Source organism: Lepisma saccharinum, chromosome 1 (genome assembly GCF_977018435.1).
Source record: "Lepisma saccharinum chromosome 1, izLepSacc3.1, whole genome shotgun sequence".
Lineage (NCBI taxonomy): Eukaryota > Metazoa > Arthropoda > Insecta > Zygentoma > Lepismatidae > Lepisma > Lepisma saccharinum.
Window position 1 is genome coordinate 127,421,413 of NC_139229.1, and position 23,249 is coordinate 127,444,661.

At 36.5% G+C, this 23,249-nt stretch overlaps 1 protein-coding gene across 3 annotated transcripts in view; it reads left to right on the forward strand.

Moving 5' to 3' along the window:
- The window catches only part of LOC146000932 (transmembrane protein 268), a 51,600-nt gene extending 30,220 nt beyond the window's left edge, over positions 1-21,380 (forward strand). The window contains exons 6-8 of one of the 3 annotated variants that reach the window (XR_014443516.1): positions 3,272-3,442; positions 13,362-15,237; positions 15,273-18,591. Coding sequence is in view for 2 of the 3 variants with exons in the window: in XM_083138408.1 (XP_082994534.1) it covers positions 3,272-3,442; positions 18,448-18,699 (423 nt within the window). In the remaining variant the exon portion in view is untranslated. Of the gene's footprint in view, positions 1-3,271; positions 3,443-13,361 lie in introns of all 3 variants that reach the window. The other 2 variants (XM_083138408.1, XM_083138409.1) reach the window with 2 other exon arrangements.
- Positions 21,381-23,249: the final 1,869 nt, after the last annotated feature.

Sequence of the window (23,249 nt, forward strand, 5' to 3'; positions counted from 1 at the left end):
TTCCAACGTTTCACTCTCGCAGATTAAAATTTTCAAAAATTGTTTCCTTAAAATTCACTTTACAGTTTACAATAACATTGATGGTTTTCCACACACAGTGCGTAGTAAGTGTTCGCACTATTCACTCACAAAGACAACTCAAGACTTCCTGTACAAAATGCACTTGTAAATAGAAAGCAATATTTTTTTTTTTTAACTTACTCAAATTAAATGATTGCTTTAATTCGAAGTGTGATGTACTCCTTGTCTTCCCTTCTTTTAAGCTTATTTAAGCCTTCGACGACTGAAAGTGACCAGTTTGTTTCACTCACTCTACTTTTCTAGTGGTAACGTCGTCACCTTATAATTGAGCGGTTCTGGTTTTGACGTAAAACAACAACTCAAACAAACAAACTTTTGTTCTCTTTATGCCTCTCGCTTCCATTGTGCTTAATCAAGAAATTCCTCTGCTCCCATGTTATTTTGCAATTCAATGATTACAAAATAATGTAGTTCTATCAGTGACGTGCGGTGACGTCGACACTTGGGGTAGCAGTCAGTGGCGTGCTCAAGGGGGGGGGGGGTTGGTGTGAGTCACACCCCTCCTCCCTTTAGGGCCAGTATTCCTTCAAAAAAGAAGAATGTCAATAACAGGAAAAGATTGCAAAATTATGAATGAGTACTAGAAAAAAGTACACGTAACCCCCACCCACATTCGAAAATAAAAAAAAACTATTTGATTTGACTCTAAGCCAGAGATCCTGGGTTCGAATCTCGGATTGGCCATTTGTGTTCTTTGTGTGTTTTCCTTCATCTATTTTGTTGTACCAAAGGTGGCGGAAAAGCGAAGTAAAATAAACCAATTTGAGCAATCAATCAATGATTTGATTTCATTTTTGTTACTTAGCGTCGCTTTTTTGTCACATTTGGTAAATTGTGAAGATGATACGATGAAACTGATGAAGGGAACGAGCACAGGGAACGCCCATGCCCGAGTCGGGGTTCGAACCCGGAACGCCTGGTGTCGTAGCACGCTGTGATAACCACTCCCCCGCGCTTGGTTGATTTGGTGACAGGAAACAAAACACAACACACTTTTTTGTAGTTTCTTCAATGATATTCATTTGACTTTTTGAGTTCTGAGATACATTTTTCATTCCAAATTATTTCATTATTCACTGCAACACAGGACAAGAATGCGCACTCATCACGGATTCGAATCCTGGCCTGGATTGTTCATATGAGGTCCCTTCACCAATTTCATCATATCATCACTCAATCCTCATTTTCGCGATAACCAAATGTGGCAGAAAAGCGAAGTAAAATAAACCAAACCAACAACAATATGAACCCGCGTTCTCTTGCCCAAATAAATACATCCGTATTTATGACTGTTACAGGCCAATATATTAGTATATTTAAATAAACACTACTAAAACGAGAGTCAGAGAGAGCCTGAGCACATATTTGTAATTTAATCATTATATATTCCATATTTGTAAAAGAAAAAAAAGAAAGAAAGCATAACATTATTGTCTGGACATAACACGTTCCCATTTTATAAATAATAAAACTACATCCCATATTATACATACACACATATTGTACAACGTGTAAAAGGTTGTGTAAATACAGAGAACATAAGTACTGCAGAAAATTTTACCCTGAGTTCTTTACAGGATTTACAAAAAAATCTATGAGAAACCAATCCCCTATCTGTCCTATAGGAGATAGACTGGGGGACCTGAAAGCCTGGGGTTTCAACCATTGCAGCGGGGTGCGTGGGGGCAAGGGAAGTAGAGGTAGAAATCTTCCTTTTCCTTGGGCTGGCCGTTTCTACCTGGAAACTGGCCTGGCTGAAGAAGAGCGAGCTAGGGTATCCAGCCAGCTTTGCCCGCGGAGAACATCGATGGACGAGAAGTGCGTGGAAAAGAAGGTGTTGCATATGAGCTGTGGTGGCTTTAACAAGACAATAAATATTGTGATTTGAATATAATTCGAGATGTGAGATTGATTGATCTATCTCTGCTAGACTAGCTACTCCTCAGTGCACGTCACTGAGTTCTATCTGAAGTATAACATCTTTCAGATGCAAACTAATATATTTAGTGATGGCTTTGGCATGCTGCAAAGCACACCCTCTATAGTTTATCAATGAATACACCACAGAAGGAAAAGGAAATGCAAGACTGTGCACAAACCATGCAGCCACAATGATTCTGACTGAATGAAATTTCCCTAACAATGCCAAAAAAAAAAACCTCTCATCTCAAAATACAGTTTTATGTACACACACATACACCCACATCCCTAACCTCCTCCTCCTGCAACACAACAGGTGTTTCTTCCTGAAAATTTTCCTCTTTCTACGAAACTTTCCTTCTGAGAAGATCCCCACCACGAATTCTATTTCAGGGCGAGGTCAAAGCATTGTCAGTCATTTCTGCACCAAACTCCAATAAATGAAGTATGACAATCTCTTTTGAATTGAACTTTCACCAGCTAGACTAGAAATGACAGATCTCGTAGAACTTCTCATAGTTCTTTTTGAACAAAGGAATTGTTATGCCCAGTTTATATTGTGAATTTCACGGCGTGTTTTGCATTAAAGTTCAAATTCGGTGTTATTCTGGAAAATGGCGTAATTCGCATTATTTTGCGAATCCGAAACTCCCGAAAAGTTGCCGCCTCAACCTACCCAAATACATTTTAAACACTTGATTTTGTTTTCCTCAACTTTTTGGTGTTATCATTAAAACTAAAACTTCACGTCCCTAGTAATTAGTTTTACCTAGTTATTAGAGCAATTCTTCTTTTGCTAAATATCTGACTGAATTATCAATCTCTTTAATATCTCCTCTATTCTATTGTGCCGTGTGCTAATTCAGCCTTTCGTTGGGTATCCAAAAGAAAGTGAATTCTAGTAGGGGTGGCCATAAATCAATGAAACAACACTGAAAGCAGGATGAAAATCAAGAAAAGTCCTTGAAAATCAATACATAGTCTTGATTTGCTTAGCATGTTGTTCTGGACATGGGGTGCATGAATGGTCATTGTCTGATAAAGCAGTGAAGACATTGAATGCCATGCCAATGACTTGCTGCTGCATGCATATACCTAGGTAATGCAGCTGCTCAAAACACTGAGAATTAAAAGAAAAACGTCCAAAATCCTAATGTCACAGTCTTATGAAAATAAATACATTCATCTTTATTTCAGTTTTCTTTGGGCGTCGACACATGACTTATACGCCCAGAAAAAATGCTACTGTAACACACTTCTTTTCTTGCAGAAAAAACTTCATGAATTTATAGAAAATGAAGAAAGGACAAGTCAGCCAGTTAACAGAGAAGAGACAACAGAAGACAGGAGGCGCAGGGAACAATTGCAGGCAAGAATGGATATTGAAGACCATGATATAATTATACAAGGAAGCCAAACAACAAGGCTATCGAGAAAACAGGTATGAAATGAACCTCTCTTTCCCAAATTTACAGCAACTTAACTTTCATAACAATTGTGAATTCTTTTTACATTTCTACAATGCATCAGAATTAGAACAAGTTTTCATGGGAATATTCAAATACAAAGGCAGACAGGCTGTAAGGAGCTGGTAAGATGCTGAGAAGGGGTTTTACAGTGGTTACCTAGTCATATCATAAATTCAGTTACAAAGTTTAGACATGGGATGGCAACACTGGTTGTCAAGGTAACCCTGCAATGTTGGATCAAACAACAACCAGTATCATTGTGTGTTTGGCTGTGGTAGCAGAAAGGTGAATTTCACTGCAAGTCGAATAGAGTGGGATGTATATGAGAACCGTGTGGCAGTAATCGCACTGCACAAAGTTGGCAATCACCATCGGACATTTTCAACACCTTGAAAAAGCTGAATATCAGCAGGATGTTTGTGCATGGGACCATCAACAGATACTGTAACACAGGGACAATTGAGGACCGCCCCAGGAAAGGTAGATTTTGCAGTGTGAGGAGCCAGAAGCTCGTGAAAGCAGTGGCAGCATGGATTTAACGAAATCCTGTAAGGAAACAAGCAGTGATGGCTTGAGAGCTGAACATTTCGAAAATGTCAAAGTTGCGTGTGCTCCGAAGTGACCTAGGACTCGGTGCTTATTGGCAACCTACTGGTCACTTCTTCACTCCACAGCTTAAGGTCCAGAGGGAGCAGAAAACAAAAGGACTCCTTCAGCATTACGAAAATGGTGGCTACAGGAGAATCCTTTTCACGGACAAAAAAATCTTCACGATTGAAGAGTCTTACAATTGTCAAAACGACAGTGTTTATGCGTCGACATCCCAGGAAGCTCCTGAAAACACGCCACAGATCCTCAGAGGCCATCATCCTGCCTCAGTGATGTTTTTTTTTTTGGGGGGGGGGGGGGTTGTACAATGGCACAACTGACCTCCACTTCTGTGAACATGGTGTGAAAACGTCTGCAAAAGTGTACCAAGTGACAGTGTTGGAGCCACTTGTGAAATCGTTGACCCGCACCATGTTCAACAATAAACCATGGAGCTTCCAGCAGGACTCAGCAACGACCCACGAGGCAAAGACCACACAGGAGTGGCTTCAGAGGAATGTGCCTGATTTCATTGCTCCGGCTGATTGGCCCTCCAGCAGCCCCGATCTCAGCCCATTGGACTAGACTACAGGTTGTGGTCTGTTTTGAAGGACATGGTCTATAGGAAGAGTCATCCAAACCTTGCGAGTCTGAAGCATTCTCTTGTGAAGGCAGTGGCAGACTTTCCCCTCGAGACCGTGTGTGCTGCGACTGGCCTCAGAGACTTCGGGCCTGTGTGAAGGCCAGAGGTGGCCATTTTGAACAGTGATTGGTGCTCTGTGTTGGCAAGACCTGTACCTTTGTAACATCCAAATATTAATACATTAGCTTGCTCACTGTGCCTGTAGTTCATTATTAACTTTGTAACAGAATTTATAATATGACTAGGTATAATTTATTTCAGTAGCAGTGGATTCAAGGTTATAAGTGTGTCACAACAGCTGTTTGGGAGGGAAGACTTTCTATGGTCAGCTCATATAGCTCTGATGGGCTACATTGATTGGTGCACAACAACTTTTCTCTTACCTTAACGCTGATAGGGACAATTCCACAATCAGCACAAGCTAAAAGTGAGATGGAAGCAGGCTTAGTAGCTCAGTGGTAGAACAATGACACAGTATGCCATAGACCTGGGTTAAGTCCTTGTTGATCCTGCATATTTCTCTTGAATTTCTATACAACTTTTCTTCTTGTTCACAACTCTTCTTGTCATTATTCATGACTATTTGCAAATTTTATTGTGTGAGGGCACTTTTGCATGCATGTATAATTCTGTCACATTCCTCTCTCATACAGCATCAAATATGTTATTTCATAGTTGGTTTCCGTGGCAGTGTGTTCAGCACAATTGCATCATATCATCGCTCATCCAAAAGTGGCAGAAAAACTACGCTAAATAACAAAAATCAAATCAAATCAATGTTATTTTCATACCCAGACATGACAGTGCAGCGCAGAACATTGTGTACATCACAGTCACATAGTGTGGCATACCACAGCGTTGAAACTTTGAAATACTGTCCTTAACAAACACCTAGTAGCATTAATAACTTGGTCTTCTGTATAGCCATATTGTTAGTGCCCTTACTTTGTTGCTGGTCCTGAGTTCAAACCCCATTGGAATCTCCCAAGATTTGGATGTTGAACCAGTATCACGAGGACAGTTGGGGAGCTTTTTGAAAACAAGTGGTAGCAGACTCTCACATAGAGAGCCACAAAGTAGTGGTGATGGGACAATGCACTGATACCAATACATCAGCGTTGCTATCAGCTCAGTCCTCCTGATGTCACCCACTGGTAACTGCTGAGAAAGTTAGCTCTACTGCTTCTTGTGTAAGCATTCCAATGCTGCTTTGGACAGAAAACACTGCAAACAGTGGCCATTTCATGTTATGCAAGCTCTGCAGAAAGCATTGACTAGGACCATAATGATCAGTCCCTTTTGCAAGTCATCAGTCAGTTTTATGTGACCCGAATAACTCGGGAACCAAACCAGCTGCCAAAGAAATATGTTTAAACATTTATAGATGACAAGATAGGCTGATTAGAACATTACATATGTTGTCCTATGTTATACTTTGACATATTTCACATGCACTGTTGCCAATCTACATAGTGGGATCATGGTACAAAACCAGAGGTCCTAGGTTCTGAACCTGGGTAAGGCATTTACATTTGTTCCTTCCTCTCTGTCATCGGTTCCCCATTTTATTCTCCCTATCATGATTAGCTTAATGATGTAATATAACTATGCATACAAAAGGATAGCAAAGTTGTTGCATTGTGCTACTTTACACATGTACATACATTTGAAACTATTGATTAGTGTCTGTGAAGATATGCATGATGCATAATGCTGCAAGCAGAGCTCCAACTTGTTTCTAATAGGCTATCACTTCTTTTTTAATAGAACTTAACGTCAAGTGAGATTGATGTTTAATAAATCCTGTAACAATCTAATCAAAATTTAGTGTGTTTTGTCTAAATGCAGCATAAACCTGATATGTATGAATTTCGTAAATATGCAAATGAGTAAATTTGCATATCTTGTTTATCTGTTTCTGTATGATTTATTTCAAAGTAAATGTCTTTTCAATTTTGTTTGTGCCTTACTACAATCTGCATGAGAAAAACTTGTAGTAGATATGGGACTGACTGACACTTTTATCAGAATCTGCCAATATGAGAATATTGTATTAAGTATTTAAAAAATATTAAAAAATACCAAAGTAATAGTTTACTTACGGTTTGTGAGTATGTACAGTGTGCCAAAGTATGTTTCGGGAGTCAACTGCTCCCTTCCTCAGGTTATCTCCTTGGTGAGTGAAATTGCTTCATAGCCACCTCAAATAGAAGTAAAAGAAGGAGTAAGGTGATAGGTGTTACTATGGTAAAAAAGGGTTTCCTAACAACTTGCCCATTCCTGATAAACTCCCATGCCCACACTCCTTTCTTTGTAATGCTCCAAAAGCGTAAAAAGTCAAAGATCAAAAACTTTAAAAAGTGAAACATTAAAAAACACACACGCAACTCCACGCTTGCCCGCGAATTATCTAGTTTGCCTTCTTGCAGAATGCAGGAATTTTCCAGATTCCAAACTCTGCCCAACAGCCTCCCCTCCCCTCCTCCCCCCGAATTACGTCATTTCATACTCAAAATCACAAGTCTCCTGAACCCCGCGGATTATGCCCGGTGTGACATAAAAACCTATTTTTTTATATTCAATTACTTCCCACCTTTTGAACATCCTAATCCACATTTCATCCACGTCTCCATCATCTCTATTTAATTTATTGTTCCTATCTTTGGATACATTCACAGCCTCATATAAGTTGTTTATTTGTTTGCTTTCATTCCTAACTACCTCCCTTGTGTTCTGACAACCCCGTTCTTGGAACTCCCTCCCTAATGTCCTTATCATGTTCCCCCCATCTTATCTCCATACTCCTGCCTGTTTGTCCAATATATTCCTTATTGCATTCACAACTAATTCTATACACCCCTTTTTCTCCTCCCCCCCCATTTTCCCCCGTGTTTCTATCCTTTTTGTACTCTAATTGTCCGCGGGGCCCTCATCCTCCATTGAATACCATAATCCTTTGCGACTTTTTCAATCCTTTCGGAAACCCCTTTGAAATATGGGATCCCCATATATCTATACTTCTTTTTCGCTTCCCATACATCATCCCCATCCTCCATTATTTCCCTTTCCTTTTCCCTTTCCTCTCGCAAATTTTGCATGCCCCCCTTTGCATCCTCCTAATTTCCTTCTCCTTATATCCGTTCCTTTGGCCTACCCCCATGATCCATTTTCCTCTTTTTTTTCAATTCACCTAAATGATTACACAACCTTTTTTGCTCTTATGAAGAAGGTTAGAAAAACATTGTTTTTGGTTCTCCGAGCATGGTTGGATTCGTTATTGATGTAGAAGTCCCCTGCCAAAGCTTTATGAAAAACACCTGTTGTAATTCCCCTTCCATTGTTGATAATCCTAAGATCTAAAAAGCTAATCTTTTTTAAATACTTAATATTCTACTGAGTGAGTAATTTGTACACGCACAAGATATGAGTTAATGGGAATATTGATACTACGGGGTATCAAAAAGTAATGCCTCTTGCCATCCCAGATCTTCAATAATGCATCGATGAAGATAACCTATACATCATAGTGAAGCCTGATAACCTATACATCATAGTGAAGCCTGAAGCCCCTTCTACATATGCCTACTGTTCCACATAATCACTGTTCAGTTCAATGCATCTACTCCAACGTTGAACCCGGGTGTCAAATCCATGTTGGCAAAACTCTGGAGTTTGTTGTCTGCACCATGTCATCACTATCTGCGTTGATCTTGCAGACTTGAATTTTTTGGGAAGTGGAGAACCACTATGGTACCATTGCATCGATTGCACTTTACTCTCTGGGTCATACATATATGCCCATGTTTCACCTCCAGTGACCCAATGTTTGAAAAAGTCGTTCTGATGTGCTTCAAACACGGCCATGAGCTCTTGCGACACTTCCTCATGCCTAGTGTGCATGTCTGAGGTCAGTTCTTTGGGAACCCACTTAGCACACACTTTGTTGTATCCTAAGTCACAGACACTAAGACCTGAGAAGACCCATAAGACACGTTAAGTGCAGCTGTCAACTCCTCGATTGTGATGCACCGATCCTGACGAATCAATTCATCTGCCCGGCATTTCTTGTCCTCCGTCAGTGATGTTGATTGACGTCCGCTGCGAGTTTTATTTGCAATATCCTTCGTTGAACCTCTTTGCACAACATCTGACATTGCTCACGTCCACTACAGTGTCCCCATAGACATTTGTTAACCTCCTATGAATTTCTACAGGGGGCAACCCTCTTTTGTCAAGAACTCAATCACAGCTCTTTGTTTATGCCTCAAATCCATGCCTTCCTTCAGTCAATCTGAAACATAAAGTACACAAGTGTTAGCGAAGGTCTAATATATCACATAGTAATAACACATTAACAACGTGCTACACATTACAAGAAAATATATACGAGGCGGCATTACTTTTTGATTCCTCCACGTATCATATAAAATTTCTGTAATTTGACCAGTTTGATATTTAAGTAGTTTAGAACTCTGTGCACAATTTTTCATTATGTTATTTTTATCAGAGTTACTATGTATCTGGAAAAGCTGGTAATGTCAGGGAATTTTGCAGATATCTTGAATTTACGTGCATTTTAGAGTTTACAAAAGAAAACGTTGCAAAATGAAGAAGTGGTTCATTTCCACTTCTGGATTCTGTTCTTGTAATTCCACTCCTTGCGCTTGTTAATAATAGTAACAATGGATGTATTGTTTTGTAATTTGTGTATATCATACATTTAGATGAAAGCTAATGAACAAAAGAGACAGAACTGAAATATAATGTGTAGTTTTCAAGAAATGGCATGTTAATGGGCGAGGTCAAAGCAAACTATTGTTGGTTGCAGCATCCCTGTTGTGTCCCCACGCTTTTGATGGGCAATTGTTCAACCATTTAAATACATGGGAAATTTGATGCTGAACGTGCTGCTATTACATTAAATTGCAAGTTTAATTTCATCTTAACCTCAGAAATTATGTCAGGTGAAACTAAGAATTTTAATAAGACTATAGTCAACAACAGAAAAGATATGGAAACTTAAAATTTGCATAGCACCTGTTTACGTCACTTGCAATTTTCACATTTTAAGTGCTTTTTTCTTGTGAATCTGGTAAAGAAAAACCCATAATAATTCCATGCAACTGTACTTTATTTTTATAGTTGTTATTAATAACTGACTCATTTTTTTACATGATATCATACTTTTCCTCATGGCTAGTATATCCGGTTCTCTGATTTATACATGCACATTTATTGAGAAGATATATATATATATTATGTTTCATATCTTGCAATCTCTACTACTTTCTTACTTACAGGAATTATAATTTTAAAATTGTTGTAACCAAAGAAAAAAAGGATGAAAATACGAGGGGAAAATGTTTGCTTAATACAAATATTAAATTAACAGATAGGTCATAGTGTATTATAATAAATATATACTGCACTTACGTACTTAATACATTTTTCTTTATAATTTGGAGAGTTTTCCGAACCATACTTCCCCCGTTGAATTACACATACTCGCAACAAGAAAGAAACAAAGCATAGTGTAAATTTTTTTATTTTTTTTGTATTTTCGACCCATGGCAGCTAGGGATAACCCAAATTACATCAAGTTTTGTGCTCTTGTTCATAAACATACTATATTTAGCCCGTCCGAGCTACCCTGCCATTGCGCTTTAACCTTTTGGTGCTCAAGACCATTTTCATATGTACCCCCTTGATGCCCAAGGCGATTTTGAGCAAAATGCAGAGTTTCAATTAAATGAGTGTAGATCGGAGGCTAATTGCCCTAGAGAGATGAGTGACATACCGTTGTACGCGGATTGAACCAGAGATTCAGACTATATAAAATTTAAGCAAATTCGGCGTATATGTGGCGGTGGGGAGGGGCTAACTCTCAAAATTCCAAAATTTCGGAGAAAAAATGGAGTTCCCCCTCCTCCACCCCAAGAAAAAAAAACATGACAGTGTCGACATGCACATGGAAATGATCGGTGACATGTAAGGAACACATAAATATTTGCATTATTATCATATGACCAAAGTAACGTGAGTTATACCCCCAAAAAGGAATGCAGTGGTACCTTGAAATGACTTTAGCTCAGAGACTATTTGCCCTGGAGATATGAACGATATACCGTTGTACGCAGAATGAATCACATGTGGAGGGGGAAAGGGGGGTAAACTCCTCAAAAATACTTTTCTTTAAAAAAATGGTGTTTCCCCCTCCCCCCCGAAAAAAATGTCAAAATGCACAAAATCCAAAATTTATGCAAATTTGGTGTATATATGGAGGGGAAGGGAGAAAAACCCCAAAAATTATTTTAAAAAATTGTCACTTCACCCAAAAAATGTCCTCGCACTTGGGCACAAAACGACACCTACGCACAACATTCAGGGACGAAAAGCTAGAACGCAGTGAAAAATGAGCGTCGATTCTTGCAGCTGCTTGAAATTCTATTTTTAGACAATGCAGGTTAACCCCTGTCGCAACTTGTGGACACTTGTGCTAAAAAAACAAAGGTTTCCTTCAGCGTGCCTCGAAATTCCATTCTCACAATGCAGATTCAACAACCAGTCTTCCCGCTCCCCCCACCCCCACCCCCTGCTTGCGCCCTCACGGAAAACTTTCATTTTGACATCGGATACTGATAAACAAGCTTCCTTCGAATGCAGTTAACAGGCGGGAGTGAAAAGCATTGCTTTAGAACAACAAAGCCGGTCTTCCTTTGTCGGCAAAAATTTTCCCTTGAAAAGAGACGCAAAAGAGAAGTCCCTTTTCCCGCTGTTTGCCCTCCATTTCCATGAAGACAAAAAAAATGCAAAGAAACATTTCTGTTAAATACATGTGTTAGGAACAATATAAAAAAAATCGAAATTCTAGCCAAAAATAGAAACGTTATAACGTAAAAACTACGACCTTGACACAGCATCTCGATCAAGATGCTTGGGACCGTGAGGGTTACATTTGGGTATCTCGATCCAGATGCTTGGGTCCCAAAAGGTTAATATATTAATTCTTATATTCAGGAGAATGTAATTTTCGGTAACTTATGAATTGCTACATAATTGTAAAGATTTGCTAAACACATTTTTGCTATAGATTTACATGAGAAATTCTTACCTTCGTTGAAAATTATGTTTGCCATCTTATCGCGCTCCAATGTAAAGCTTAGGGCAGCCAGATGACGAACGAAATTCTTTAGGGACACAACAGGGGTGGCGTCTCTAGCGGAAAAGTTGGGCAATGAACAGCCCCATTACTGCCATATTGCTAACAGGTGGTCGTTGCAAATTTTGACAATCGGGCCTTTGGCCCCGCGTCCCCCTTGAATCCTTAATGGTCGGACGCTGCTTAAAATGTTGCTTTTTACTCATTCTTCCTTGTAGAATTTAAAATGTTTAAAAATGATGCAGTAGTTTTCAAGTTATAGCCACTTTAAGAAATCTATCCCAGAATAATATGGCGGTAACAAAGGGAAACAAAGGACTTTTTCAAACTTCGCGTGTTAATAGTAGTAACAATAGATATATTGTTTTGAAATTCGATTATGTCATACCTGCATATGTATACTAAAGATCAAAAGAGACAGAACTGAAATATTGTGTGTAGTTTTTTTTTTAAGAAATTGCATGTTAATTTCTGCCATGCACTGCTGGTCAAAATATCGACCATCCAGCATTACGGTGTTCACATGTGGTGGTTGAAATTTTGACCGTTCTGCAGCTAAAGGTTAAAAAAGGGGTGAAAGTGAATATTCATTCATGATAATTAACGGACCTGTGTAATTAATTGAAAAGCAAAAGCAAAAATCATGATAATAAATACGTCTGGAAAAAATCATTTTTGGACTGGAAAGCCTGGAAATGTCGGGGAGTTTCATAATAAAAAAAAAAATTATAGCTACCCTATTTATGAATGTAATGATATAATTAATATACCCTAATTTTGTTAAGTAAATTTTTCAGTATATGTAAGAACCGTGATTTTGTTCCCAAATTTGACATTTTTCCTGTATTTTAATTTTTTTCATCTTTGTCCCCTAAGAAACGTAAAATCAAGATTCTGTACTGTATTCATTATCTCTCTTGGCAAATCTTTTATCAGTTCTTACATTCCATATCAGCCCATCCCTACAATCCAATGTTGAAGTTGCTGTATGGAGTAGAATTTAGTAATCAAAAGATTATAATTGTTATAATAATGTCTTTCAATTAGGGCTGAGCCGATACTGATGCTGATGTATCAGTATCAAAAAGTATCAGTAGGAATTCATCTACCGATACCAGCCGATGCTTTTCCGGTATATTTGTCTATCTCGGGATCTGTACAAATGCCATGTGACATGTTCGCGGAGTTTAATTATCCTGGAAATTATGCAAAATGCAAACTTCCTTTTTATTTTGAACAAATTTTAATTATTGATAATTTCAAGTATCGATATTGGTATCGCTGGAAATCCGTTCAAAATGGTATTGGCTCAGCCTTAATTTCATTGTTTGGTTTTTATCTTGATAATCTTTCTGATAGCATAAAATGAAAACAATTTCTTCACAAACTTTCATATATTTTTTTAACCTTTTGTGCTGTCCTTTTTTTTTCTTTCTTTTTTTTTTTTATAAATAATACATCGTGAGATTAATGTTGGAATGCCATGCCATTGCCCTTCCAGATAAGAGGGGAGCAAGTTTTGCTAAGGTACCTACAGCGTTGGGGAAAGGACTTTTTACGCCGGCGTTTGGACTGGACAATTGACGAGGAAGGTGGAAATCCTGTAAATCCACGCCATCTTTATTCTGCATTATGCCCTTGCCAGTACATAGAGGAATACCTGCGTAATAAGCCACGTAAAGATAGGCATGCTTTTTGTCCTTGCTGCACATCGTGGTGTCGGGAGAGGGGATTAGATTGAAGGAAATAGTCTTGTCTCTTATAGCAGTAACTGTTAGCCAAATAGATGTATCAGAACTGTTAGCCAAATAGATGTATCAGAAATAGTAGCTTTTGTGGAAGTGCAACGTAATGACTTGGCCAGTTTATGAGATATGCAGATATCGATCACGCCAGATCGTACCCATTGTAGAATTACCAACACATGCGTAAGTGTCTGAGAAGCAGTTGAAACTTCACATGTATAGTTGTGTAAAAGTTAAACTACATATTAGCTAATGCTAGGAAATGTTTGATAGTCATACTCCTTTACAAAATGTATATATGATCTAGATTAGTGAATGACATATTAATTTATAAATAACTCCCTTAAGGAAATACTTGTCAACTTCCAGAAGTTTGTTTTACTGTTATTACTGTTTACAAGAGACATACAAAGCATCGTATACTTTTTCAAATGGTACATAACAAATTACTTGTTTTATGTAAACATTGTATATAATGTATCAGATAAGTAAGGCATATAATTAGCAATAACTATTACAGTACTGGCAAGATATATTGTGCAGAATAATATGTGTCATTGTTATTTATAAATTTCCGCATCTTTTATTTTTATTATCAGTATTTTAAAAGATTCGAAAAGTAGTTTAGCAGCACAACCCAAGTAATGTGATATATTAAAATAAAAAATACTATGAATTTTGCACTATGGATCATGTTCCACCAAGTGTGTTTTCACAAATTTTAAAAATAATTTCGTAAAGTAGCTTCATGCAAATATAACAGTGTATTTATATATGACTATACATTTTGTATATTGTACTGTTTTGAATCCATATGTTGATCTTCTCTTAATTTTAATTTAGCTTTGTTTTCTAATTGATGTGGTAAAATCACAACTGAATTTCCTAATTTTTTTTTTTTTTTTTTTAGTGAAATTGCTTCCACTGTCTGTCAGCACACAGCATTAAGCAAAAATGCTGTCTCCTTTAAATAGATAAGCTTGCATGCAGTATATCATTAACTTGCCTTGAAACCCATGTTATTAATGTAATGTTATGACATGGGTTTCAAGGCAACCCTCTATCTTTCATTAAGAATATTCGTATTCTATATTTACATTCCTGTTCCAAATGTTAATTTTGGAACTAATATTACTATTTTTCCTATTTCTACTAGTTATCCTTATCTTTTGTACAGAGAAAGCTGTAGATTAAGTACTTAGCCTCAACATGTTCTTAGTCTTATATAGGAGTGATATTTCTATATTGTAATTATATACCATATTTACTTATGTATAATCTGCACTTTTTTCAAGAATTTTTGCCCCCAAAAACTGTAGTGCGTATTATGCATGGAATAATTCGGACAGCCAACGTGAAACCGTACAGGGTCATTCCATAATTTTGTGACACATGCATTGATTTTTCATGTTTTCGGAACCCTATCATGTTATATATCATTGTAAAGCTTAAATTCTGCAGTTGCTGAATATAGCAACAGTATTCCAAGAAAAGCAGCTCACCTCCGTCACATGGGATGCGTATCTGCGGTATTTGTTAGGCAAGAAATAATAGAAAATACCTTCCTGAGCATTGCAAATCCATAACGTAATTTTGATCTCGCTTTCTACTACGTATTACAGAATAAACAAGGTGGTTAAAGAGTGAATGCTTTGGGAATAAACAAGGTGGTTAAAGAGTGAATGCTTTGGGATGCTAAACGCAGTGGCGGGAGAGGGGTGGAGGTGGCATGAGTTGGTGACTTATTGTTTGCATGAGGATATTCTCCTCTTGGTCCCCATAGCAACAGGTGAACAGGTGTGATGTCATTCACTCTTGATCTTCATACCAACAGCTTTATGACCTACAACTAAGAAAGCCATTTCTTGATCATGGATTGCACTGCACATTATATATGAGATATAATTGTGTGTCACTTTTAACCATGAGAGACCAGCGTGCACATTATACATGTGCAAATATGGTAATTTCTAGGGCTGAACCGATACCACTTTGAATCATTACTTATAGCAATGCCTACATTCCTTCCAATTCTCACAAAATGATGCTTAAATAACTGTAAGAATAAAAACTTTTTTTTTCAAAATATTCATTATTATTAATGTGCAATGACATGCGAGTTTTGCTTTAAAATATTCAAGAATTACACCAAAATTTTTAAAATGCCTGTTATTTGATCATAAAATCCATTTTCATGTAATACTAGTGCTAAATAAATGAAAATTTAGTATTTTGAATAATTCCGAGATAATTAGACTCTTGAAAGCATCACATGGTATTTGAGTGGACCTCGTGAAATAGTACTCAATCTGGAAAAGTATCAACCGATATTAGTGAATAAATTGTAACATATTTTCCAATACCTACCCGGTTGAGGCACATAGTGGTTCGAATCCCACTTTAAACTGTAGGTCTAGTCCCGATTAGCCTTACTGTGCAATCAATCCAATCATTTTCCAATACTACTGGTATTGGGTGATTACTGATACACCAACTTTGGTATTGGCTCATCTCTAATTCCCTATTCTTTCTGGTATGAGGTCTTCCGCAGGGAATATCACATCTACAGAAGTTTCATTGCACACTGTATACAACTTAACATTTTCTGTGAATTTTTGTGTAGAGAGTTATCTTATTTTTCTTGGCATGCTGTACAGGGTAATACAGTGTAACTTTGATTTTATGTTCTTAACCATCCTGATCCCAAGAAACCATGCATTATAAAATATTCTCAGATAATGCATCTTCTGTATTATAAGTATACTTCAGCCGCAGGCTACTGGAAAACATAAAATCATGGTTTCAATGTACTGTTGTAAATATAACCAACTTAATACTTCACATTCTGGACTCCTTCTTCTACTGTTCTCCATATCCTACAATAATACTGTGGTATCCAAAATCGTTCAGTATAAAAGCAACAAAATGCACTTCAGTTACGGAGGAAAAGAAGCCAGGTAGGGGAGAAGCAGCATTGTCAGTAGAAACAGATTTCATTATAATGTACTGAAAGATTGATTGGTCCAATACAGTTACTTGAACACATGTAGAAGTTTCAGCGAAAAAGGAAATATACTTGAACACTGTAATAGGAAATATACTTGAACACTGTAATAGTTTATTGTTGTTCAGGATATTTATAAACATTAAAGAGTTTATCTTCAATCCTTCCACTTTTCTATTCTATCCTTATAAGCTTTTTAGCATTTAAACAATTTATGTAACATTTTAAACTTTTTGGAAAGCTTGAGGAAGGGCTAGGAATTGGGGCTGAAACTTCGTGTATTGGAAACAAAACCACTTGTAAGTACTTTTTAATACTTTTCTTATTATGAAGCAGTGATGTTGGGAAAATTCACCAAAGTGCATTCTGCCATTATGTCTGCATTACATTTTACATATATGGGTATATGATTGTGTTTCCTACGCATTCATTTGTGAAACTGGAAAATAGTATGTCTGTTGAACTCCCCCATTGCCCATCATTAACTTTTTTCTTCTGCTCACATATCTAGATTTTTGTAAAGTGTCTGAAGGTACATATAATTCAAATCATTGATTCTGTCTGAACATTTTATCAAGAATATGTGGACAAATAAGAGCCACCGGTAGCTCAGTTGTTAGAACATCTACCATGAGAGACCTGGGTTCAATCTCGGGGACCACTGGGATTTTTGTAACCTGTTCAAGCAGCTCCAGCACTCACCCATCGTATAAAGTGGATACCTGGAAGAAACTTGGGTAGAGGTGGCCAGGGGCTCGGTGCTGATTACATCACCCCCACCTGTGGCCGTGATCAAAAAAGTGTGGGACCCTAACTCCACACCCCCTTCATAGCATAGGGCAAGGCACAGTGGAGCACTTTACTTTATGTGGGGAAATATTCTCAGGAAAATATTGTTAAAATACTAATTGTTAGGTAGGTTATGATATATTGCTCATATTCCTGAGCAGCCTGCGAAGTCATGTTTGTAAGAAATTATATACACGAGAATGCTGCTTCTGTGTGACTAGAAGAGAACAAATTAAAAATTATTAACATTGATTATATATATATATATATGACTTTTCCTCCAGTGCATAGATGAGTACATGTCATACTTGTTTTGCTTTCAATTAACTTTCAGTTGTTTCTACAATTATAGTGTTCATTATCAGGAAAACAGTAGAAGCAAGATAATATCTAACTTGGATTTTCAGTTTTTGCACTACTTTGAATTAACTATGTTCTGTTTCAGTGACAATGGAGAAAGATGTAGTTTCTGTTTTGTGTCTGTACGTGTTTTTGCTGCTTTAAATTCATGCCTGATAGTCCATTAGAAGCTCTTCAAGTTTTCAGATATGAAACTGACTTCCAGTAGCTGTAATACAACATGTATTTCAAAACTACTCATTGCGTCAAGTAGCATTTGTCTTTGCAGTTAACCTCTAGCATATTGTTTTTATTTAGTCATGCAGTGAATGGTCAAGCCTTAGATGCAGGTGCTTTGTCAACTATGTTAGTGCTTCTTTGTGAGTAGGATAGTTGGGGTCAACTTACATGTAAGATATTATACGCAGTATGTACAGGCTAATCAGTACACTATCAATATCAGCCAGTAACAAATCAATGAAATACACCAACATGCCAATATTGGCCAATACTGATAGAGTACTGATTTCCAATATGCATATAATGATCAAGGGTGGATGCTGTTCATATTTGAATGAATATTGCCACTGCCGTGTGAAACTGCAACTTTCTCTTTTGTTACTTGTATGTTGCTTAGTAGTAAAACAGTGTAGTAAGAATGGTGTCATTGCATCTTAAGTAAGGTGGTGGGTGTATTCTGTCTTTACCAGGAGCGAGCTGAAATGCTGTACCTTCGCTACTCACAGAGGTGGGCCAAAGAGTTTGTCCGCCATCACCTAGACCTCTCGATAGATGTGCACGATAGAGGAGGGACCTCCCCGACCCTGCCACCCGTCCCTCCTAGACATTGCATAATGGCCCGCTGCCCTTGTCAGTACATAGAAGAGCACCTCAAGTATAAACCCAGAGGCAAGTGTTCCCTTAAAGACTTATGTTTCTTGCCTAATTTCAACTTTGACTAAAGTTCTCTCTTTTTTTTAAATTTTTTTTTATTCGTGTCATCACGTTGATGCAGATCTGTATTACTTTGCTTATTCTAGCGAACAGGCAAAATTTATTATTTTATATGTATTTAGTTGTTTATGCATGATGTGTACACTGACACTGCAGTATTGTTTTTGCACCTTTTGTAATCTTTATGTAGACTGACTGTGAGAGGGAACAATATTAGCAGGCTTGTGGTCATTGTGTTCTTTCTTGCTTATCTTTGTTTATTGTTGGTAACTGTTCTTCCTTCTTTGGCAAGGTGGGCTTTGTTGCTTAATATTAACAACACTAATATATAGATCTTGTTAACTTTTATTCTGATATTATATGTATTTATATTGCTTAATAAGTAATTTCTCCATGAATGTTTTAAAAGGATTTAAAACCTGATCTGGAAAACTTGCAGCTGTTTATGGTTGTGCTTTTTTGTTGTTCAATTTTACATATATCACCATGTGGTTGTGCTGTAGAAAAATCTCATTGATGGTTAGTACTTGTAATTATGTTATTGCATTGGATACTTTATCATACTGAATCTTAACTTTATTTTATAGTTTGTTTTGTTTGAATGACTTTATATATGCATATATAGATACAATTATTCATACAGTGTAAATAGTGTGTTAATATTGTTGATGTGTGCTAGGAAATGTATAAAGACTGATTGAGTATTCGGTGTCAGCTAAATTTTGTAGATCTTTTGTTTTCATTGTTTAACAATGACTTGGGTTAATGATGGTAAACTGGGGGGTTTATACATGTCTAGAAAAGTTTTTTTTAAAAATGGTTGACAAGAATAGAATAGTCAACAGTGAAACCATTTTTCCTCTTAACAGAAAGTAACAAAATGATTCCAATAAAGTATCATTAACCCTTACTTGACAATTGACAAGCTTTTCTCTTCATGACCATCTCTTGTAATTATGGAGATGGAATTAGACCCCCGTTTTGTTCATAAAACATTTTAGGTTGAGTTGCAGCAGTTCAATGACAATCTCATGGTTCCTGTTCTTGTACATTTGATATTTAAAGAATTTTGTAAATAATGAGGTGCAGCATATTACATTTGCATTACACACTCTTGTTCTGAGTTGCATTTGTCTCGACAATTGTCAGCTTGTGGCTGAAGATTTCAATACATTATCAACACCAGTTGTTTTCTTCTATTATCGTTGATATTACTACTAACTGACCTTATTACTTCTTTCTGATATACGAGTTTGTTGTGTACAGTGTAGTGTTCTCATGGGCAATTATCAGTATTTTGGAAAATATTTTTATTATTTATTTTGAGCTTGCTTTATCAAATGACTGAACAAGATTATTTTAGGAATGATTCTTTCCATGAAAAGATGTTTATTTCATTATAACTTTTCCATTTAATTTTCTGTTTATTTTTTAATAATGTGCACATGTTTTTTGATACTCACTCTAAAGTGAATTGAATATATTTTAGAGCTATAACATAGAATTCTACTTTTAACTGTATCAGAACGTGTTCTAAGCCCAGTGTTTTAAAATCTGTTAAATATTTTTACACAATGACAAAGATAATCCCAGTGTTTTAAAACCTGTTAAATATTTTTACACAATGACAAAGATAATCGTGGTAAGTTTTGATATGGGTTAGACTAAAATAACTGCATATCTACATCAGAAAGCTGTAATCATGCAAACCAACATGTTGAAAACAATGGATGCTAGGGGTACGTAAACGTAGAACATTACTTACACTGTGTTTTAATATAAACATCTAGGCCCTCTGTGATGGTGTAGCGATAATACTGTCAACTTGTAATCAAGGAGTCCCAGGTTCAGTAACCTGTGGAGGCATATAGTGGTTCGCATCTCACTTTAAAACTGTAGGTCCAGTCACAAGTAGCCTATTCATGCAAAATTTGAACTTAAACTAAGATTAAATGCACTCAACTACAACATAGGGTGGCTAACCACTTGGACACACTACTAGTTTAATGCATTTTATGCTGTAAAATCACATATGAATGTGTGTGTGTGTGTTGGCGTGCATGTTGGTGGAGTTCATGAAGCATATAATCGAAATTTTTACTACAGTAAAATAATTTTGTTCAGCTGTAAAGAATAATATAGTTGCAAACTGATCAAAATCTTGTTGAGTATTGTCTCCATATCGTATGTGTCACATGGTTGGGGTTAGGGGTGATTGGAGTGACAAATAAAACTGTATTTTAATTTGTGCATGTGCCTTGTACCAGTAAAGTTCCTTGTTATAACACATATACAACTCTTAACTAGAAGAAATAGCAATATCTTCCAATTATTTTTCTGTAAGATAATTTAAAAAGTATTGTGTGTTTTTGATTGATATATGTTATCAGCTTCGTAAAGCATCTTGTTGTCATAAAGTTTTCCCAATCCAGTGCTCCTCCATCAAGTGAAGGGTGACTGAGAATGAGTTGTGCTAGAACTTACTGATTTATATGTTTACTTCGTGGATTTGTATTAAACATAGGTTATCTAGAGTTGAAAGTATATGCATAAAATCCGTCCAGTTTCAGCTGTTTTTATTAAAATAATATTTTTTTGTGTATTTTATGTAATTATATTTTGTTAGTTTTCTTGCTATTACATGTTTGAAATAATGTAACATACTTTGGCAATAAATTTTAGAAGAGAATTCGAGTTGTACCTAGAAGTTTTGTGACAAATATTGTTTTTGTAATAGATATTAATGTATACAACTGTTTTCATAATGACTGTGCCACATGACTAGTTAAATAATATTCAATATATTTTTATTCATATATCTTTAGATGAAATTATCAAATTCACAGTTGCAAGCAATAATTGGTGAGCATATAAAGACAAAAAAATAGTTGTTGTGTTTGAAGAAATTTCTCATCTACCAGTTCAGTGTCAATCAAATCAGCAGGCAAAAAATTTATGTAGAATTATGACTTTAATTTTACCTGAAGTATTAACTGTATTTAGTTCTGATATATGTTTACAGATCACCACATTATACACTTCAGTCACAAATTATCAAGTGCATGTCAGTGATGAATGGTAAAAGAAGTCAAGGAGTTATCAAAGTGTAATATACGTCAAGACATAGAACAACTCAATGACTTTTAATTGCAGACCTTACCATTAGATGGCCATAGTGCATTACAGCAAGCAGTCAATATCAAAATGGCATCCATTCAGTAGAAAGAGAATATGCATTCTGTGGAGAAATTAGTAGTGACTGATTAAAGACATTTCTGATTGTAGTATGGGCATAATCCTCCTGGTAAGGACTCAGTAAACATATAAAATCATAGAAATGCATGGCAAGAAACTGAATACCACTGGATATCACACTGTTCTATGATTTCAGTTGAATAAGTTGTTTACTATTCATCATTGAAAGGAGCTAAATAATTTGTGACAACTCATTATTTTAACACCTTGTAACATACCGTACTTGATATTGTGGTGTAAGTCCTTTAACCAAAAATTGGGTTCCAGTGATTATATTGGCTGCTTTTGAACCATACCCCCTAAAATATTACAAGTATTATCAACAGAGTTAATTAAGCCAGGGATTATATATTCATGTGATCAGTAAGGCATGGACATTTCAGTACATTTGGCAAGTCATTTATTTCATCACTCATTCTCATGGCCATGATTAACATAGCCATAGAGAAAAATGACATGAAATATCAAAAAGTAATACCGATGTGCTGTTGAGTTGAACAATTTGCCAGGGTATTGCCAACAGTGTAGGCCAAAATAATTGAGCCAACTGCACTGACTACTTCAAGAAGGCTGCGAGTAACCTTAACAGGTAGAAAACTATTTTCAAATAACAAATATGTGTTCCACATGTGAAACTTTCAAAGATTTGGTGGATGATTGCTTCTTTACTATTTACAATAATGAGAATAAAATAGTGACTTGTAGAGGAAAAGGAAAGAAGTACTTTCTTTCTTGCTATTTTTGTATTCACACCCTGCCATAACCATTCAGTGTATTATAATCAAACTCTTAGCAAATTCGAAGGGAAAATTATGAATCATCTTGATTGTGTAGCAATCAAGAGCAAGCCTCTTTTTATTTCTTCATGCAAATTAGCATGAGGTAACAATGTGCTTATTTCATGTTTGCAACCCAAGGGAGAAAAGTATAAATGTGGAATCAAAACGTTCCTGATGAATGAACTTTAGCGCTTGAAGATATGATGCAGTCAGTCACCTTTACTCTAGGGTTATTGTCAGTATAGGTGCCAGAACCACTTGGAAGAAACAAGCACCCTTTAGAAACCACCATATTCCGAAAAAAATATTATTTTCCATACTTCTCTTCCCCAACTTCTAAATTGATGGCCCAGGCTAAACTTCGTTATTTACTCTTCATATTATGAAAGTTGTTGAGTCTGAAGAGTCATGAAAAGTAGTTGAGAAGGAATTACAAGAATAATCCTGTTTATCCTTTTTTATTCCATTTGCAAGTATTTTAACCTTTCCGTGGCTCATTCTTGTCTCAATCTGTGAAGAGGATA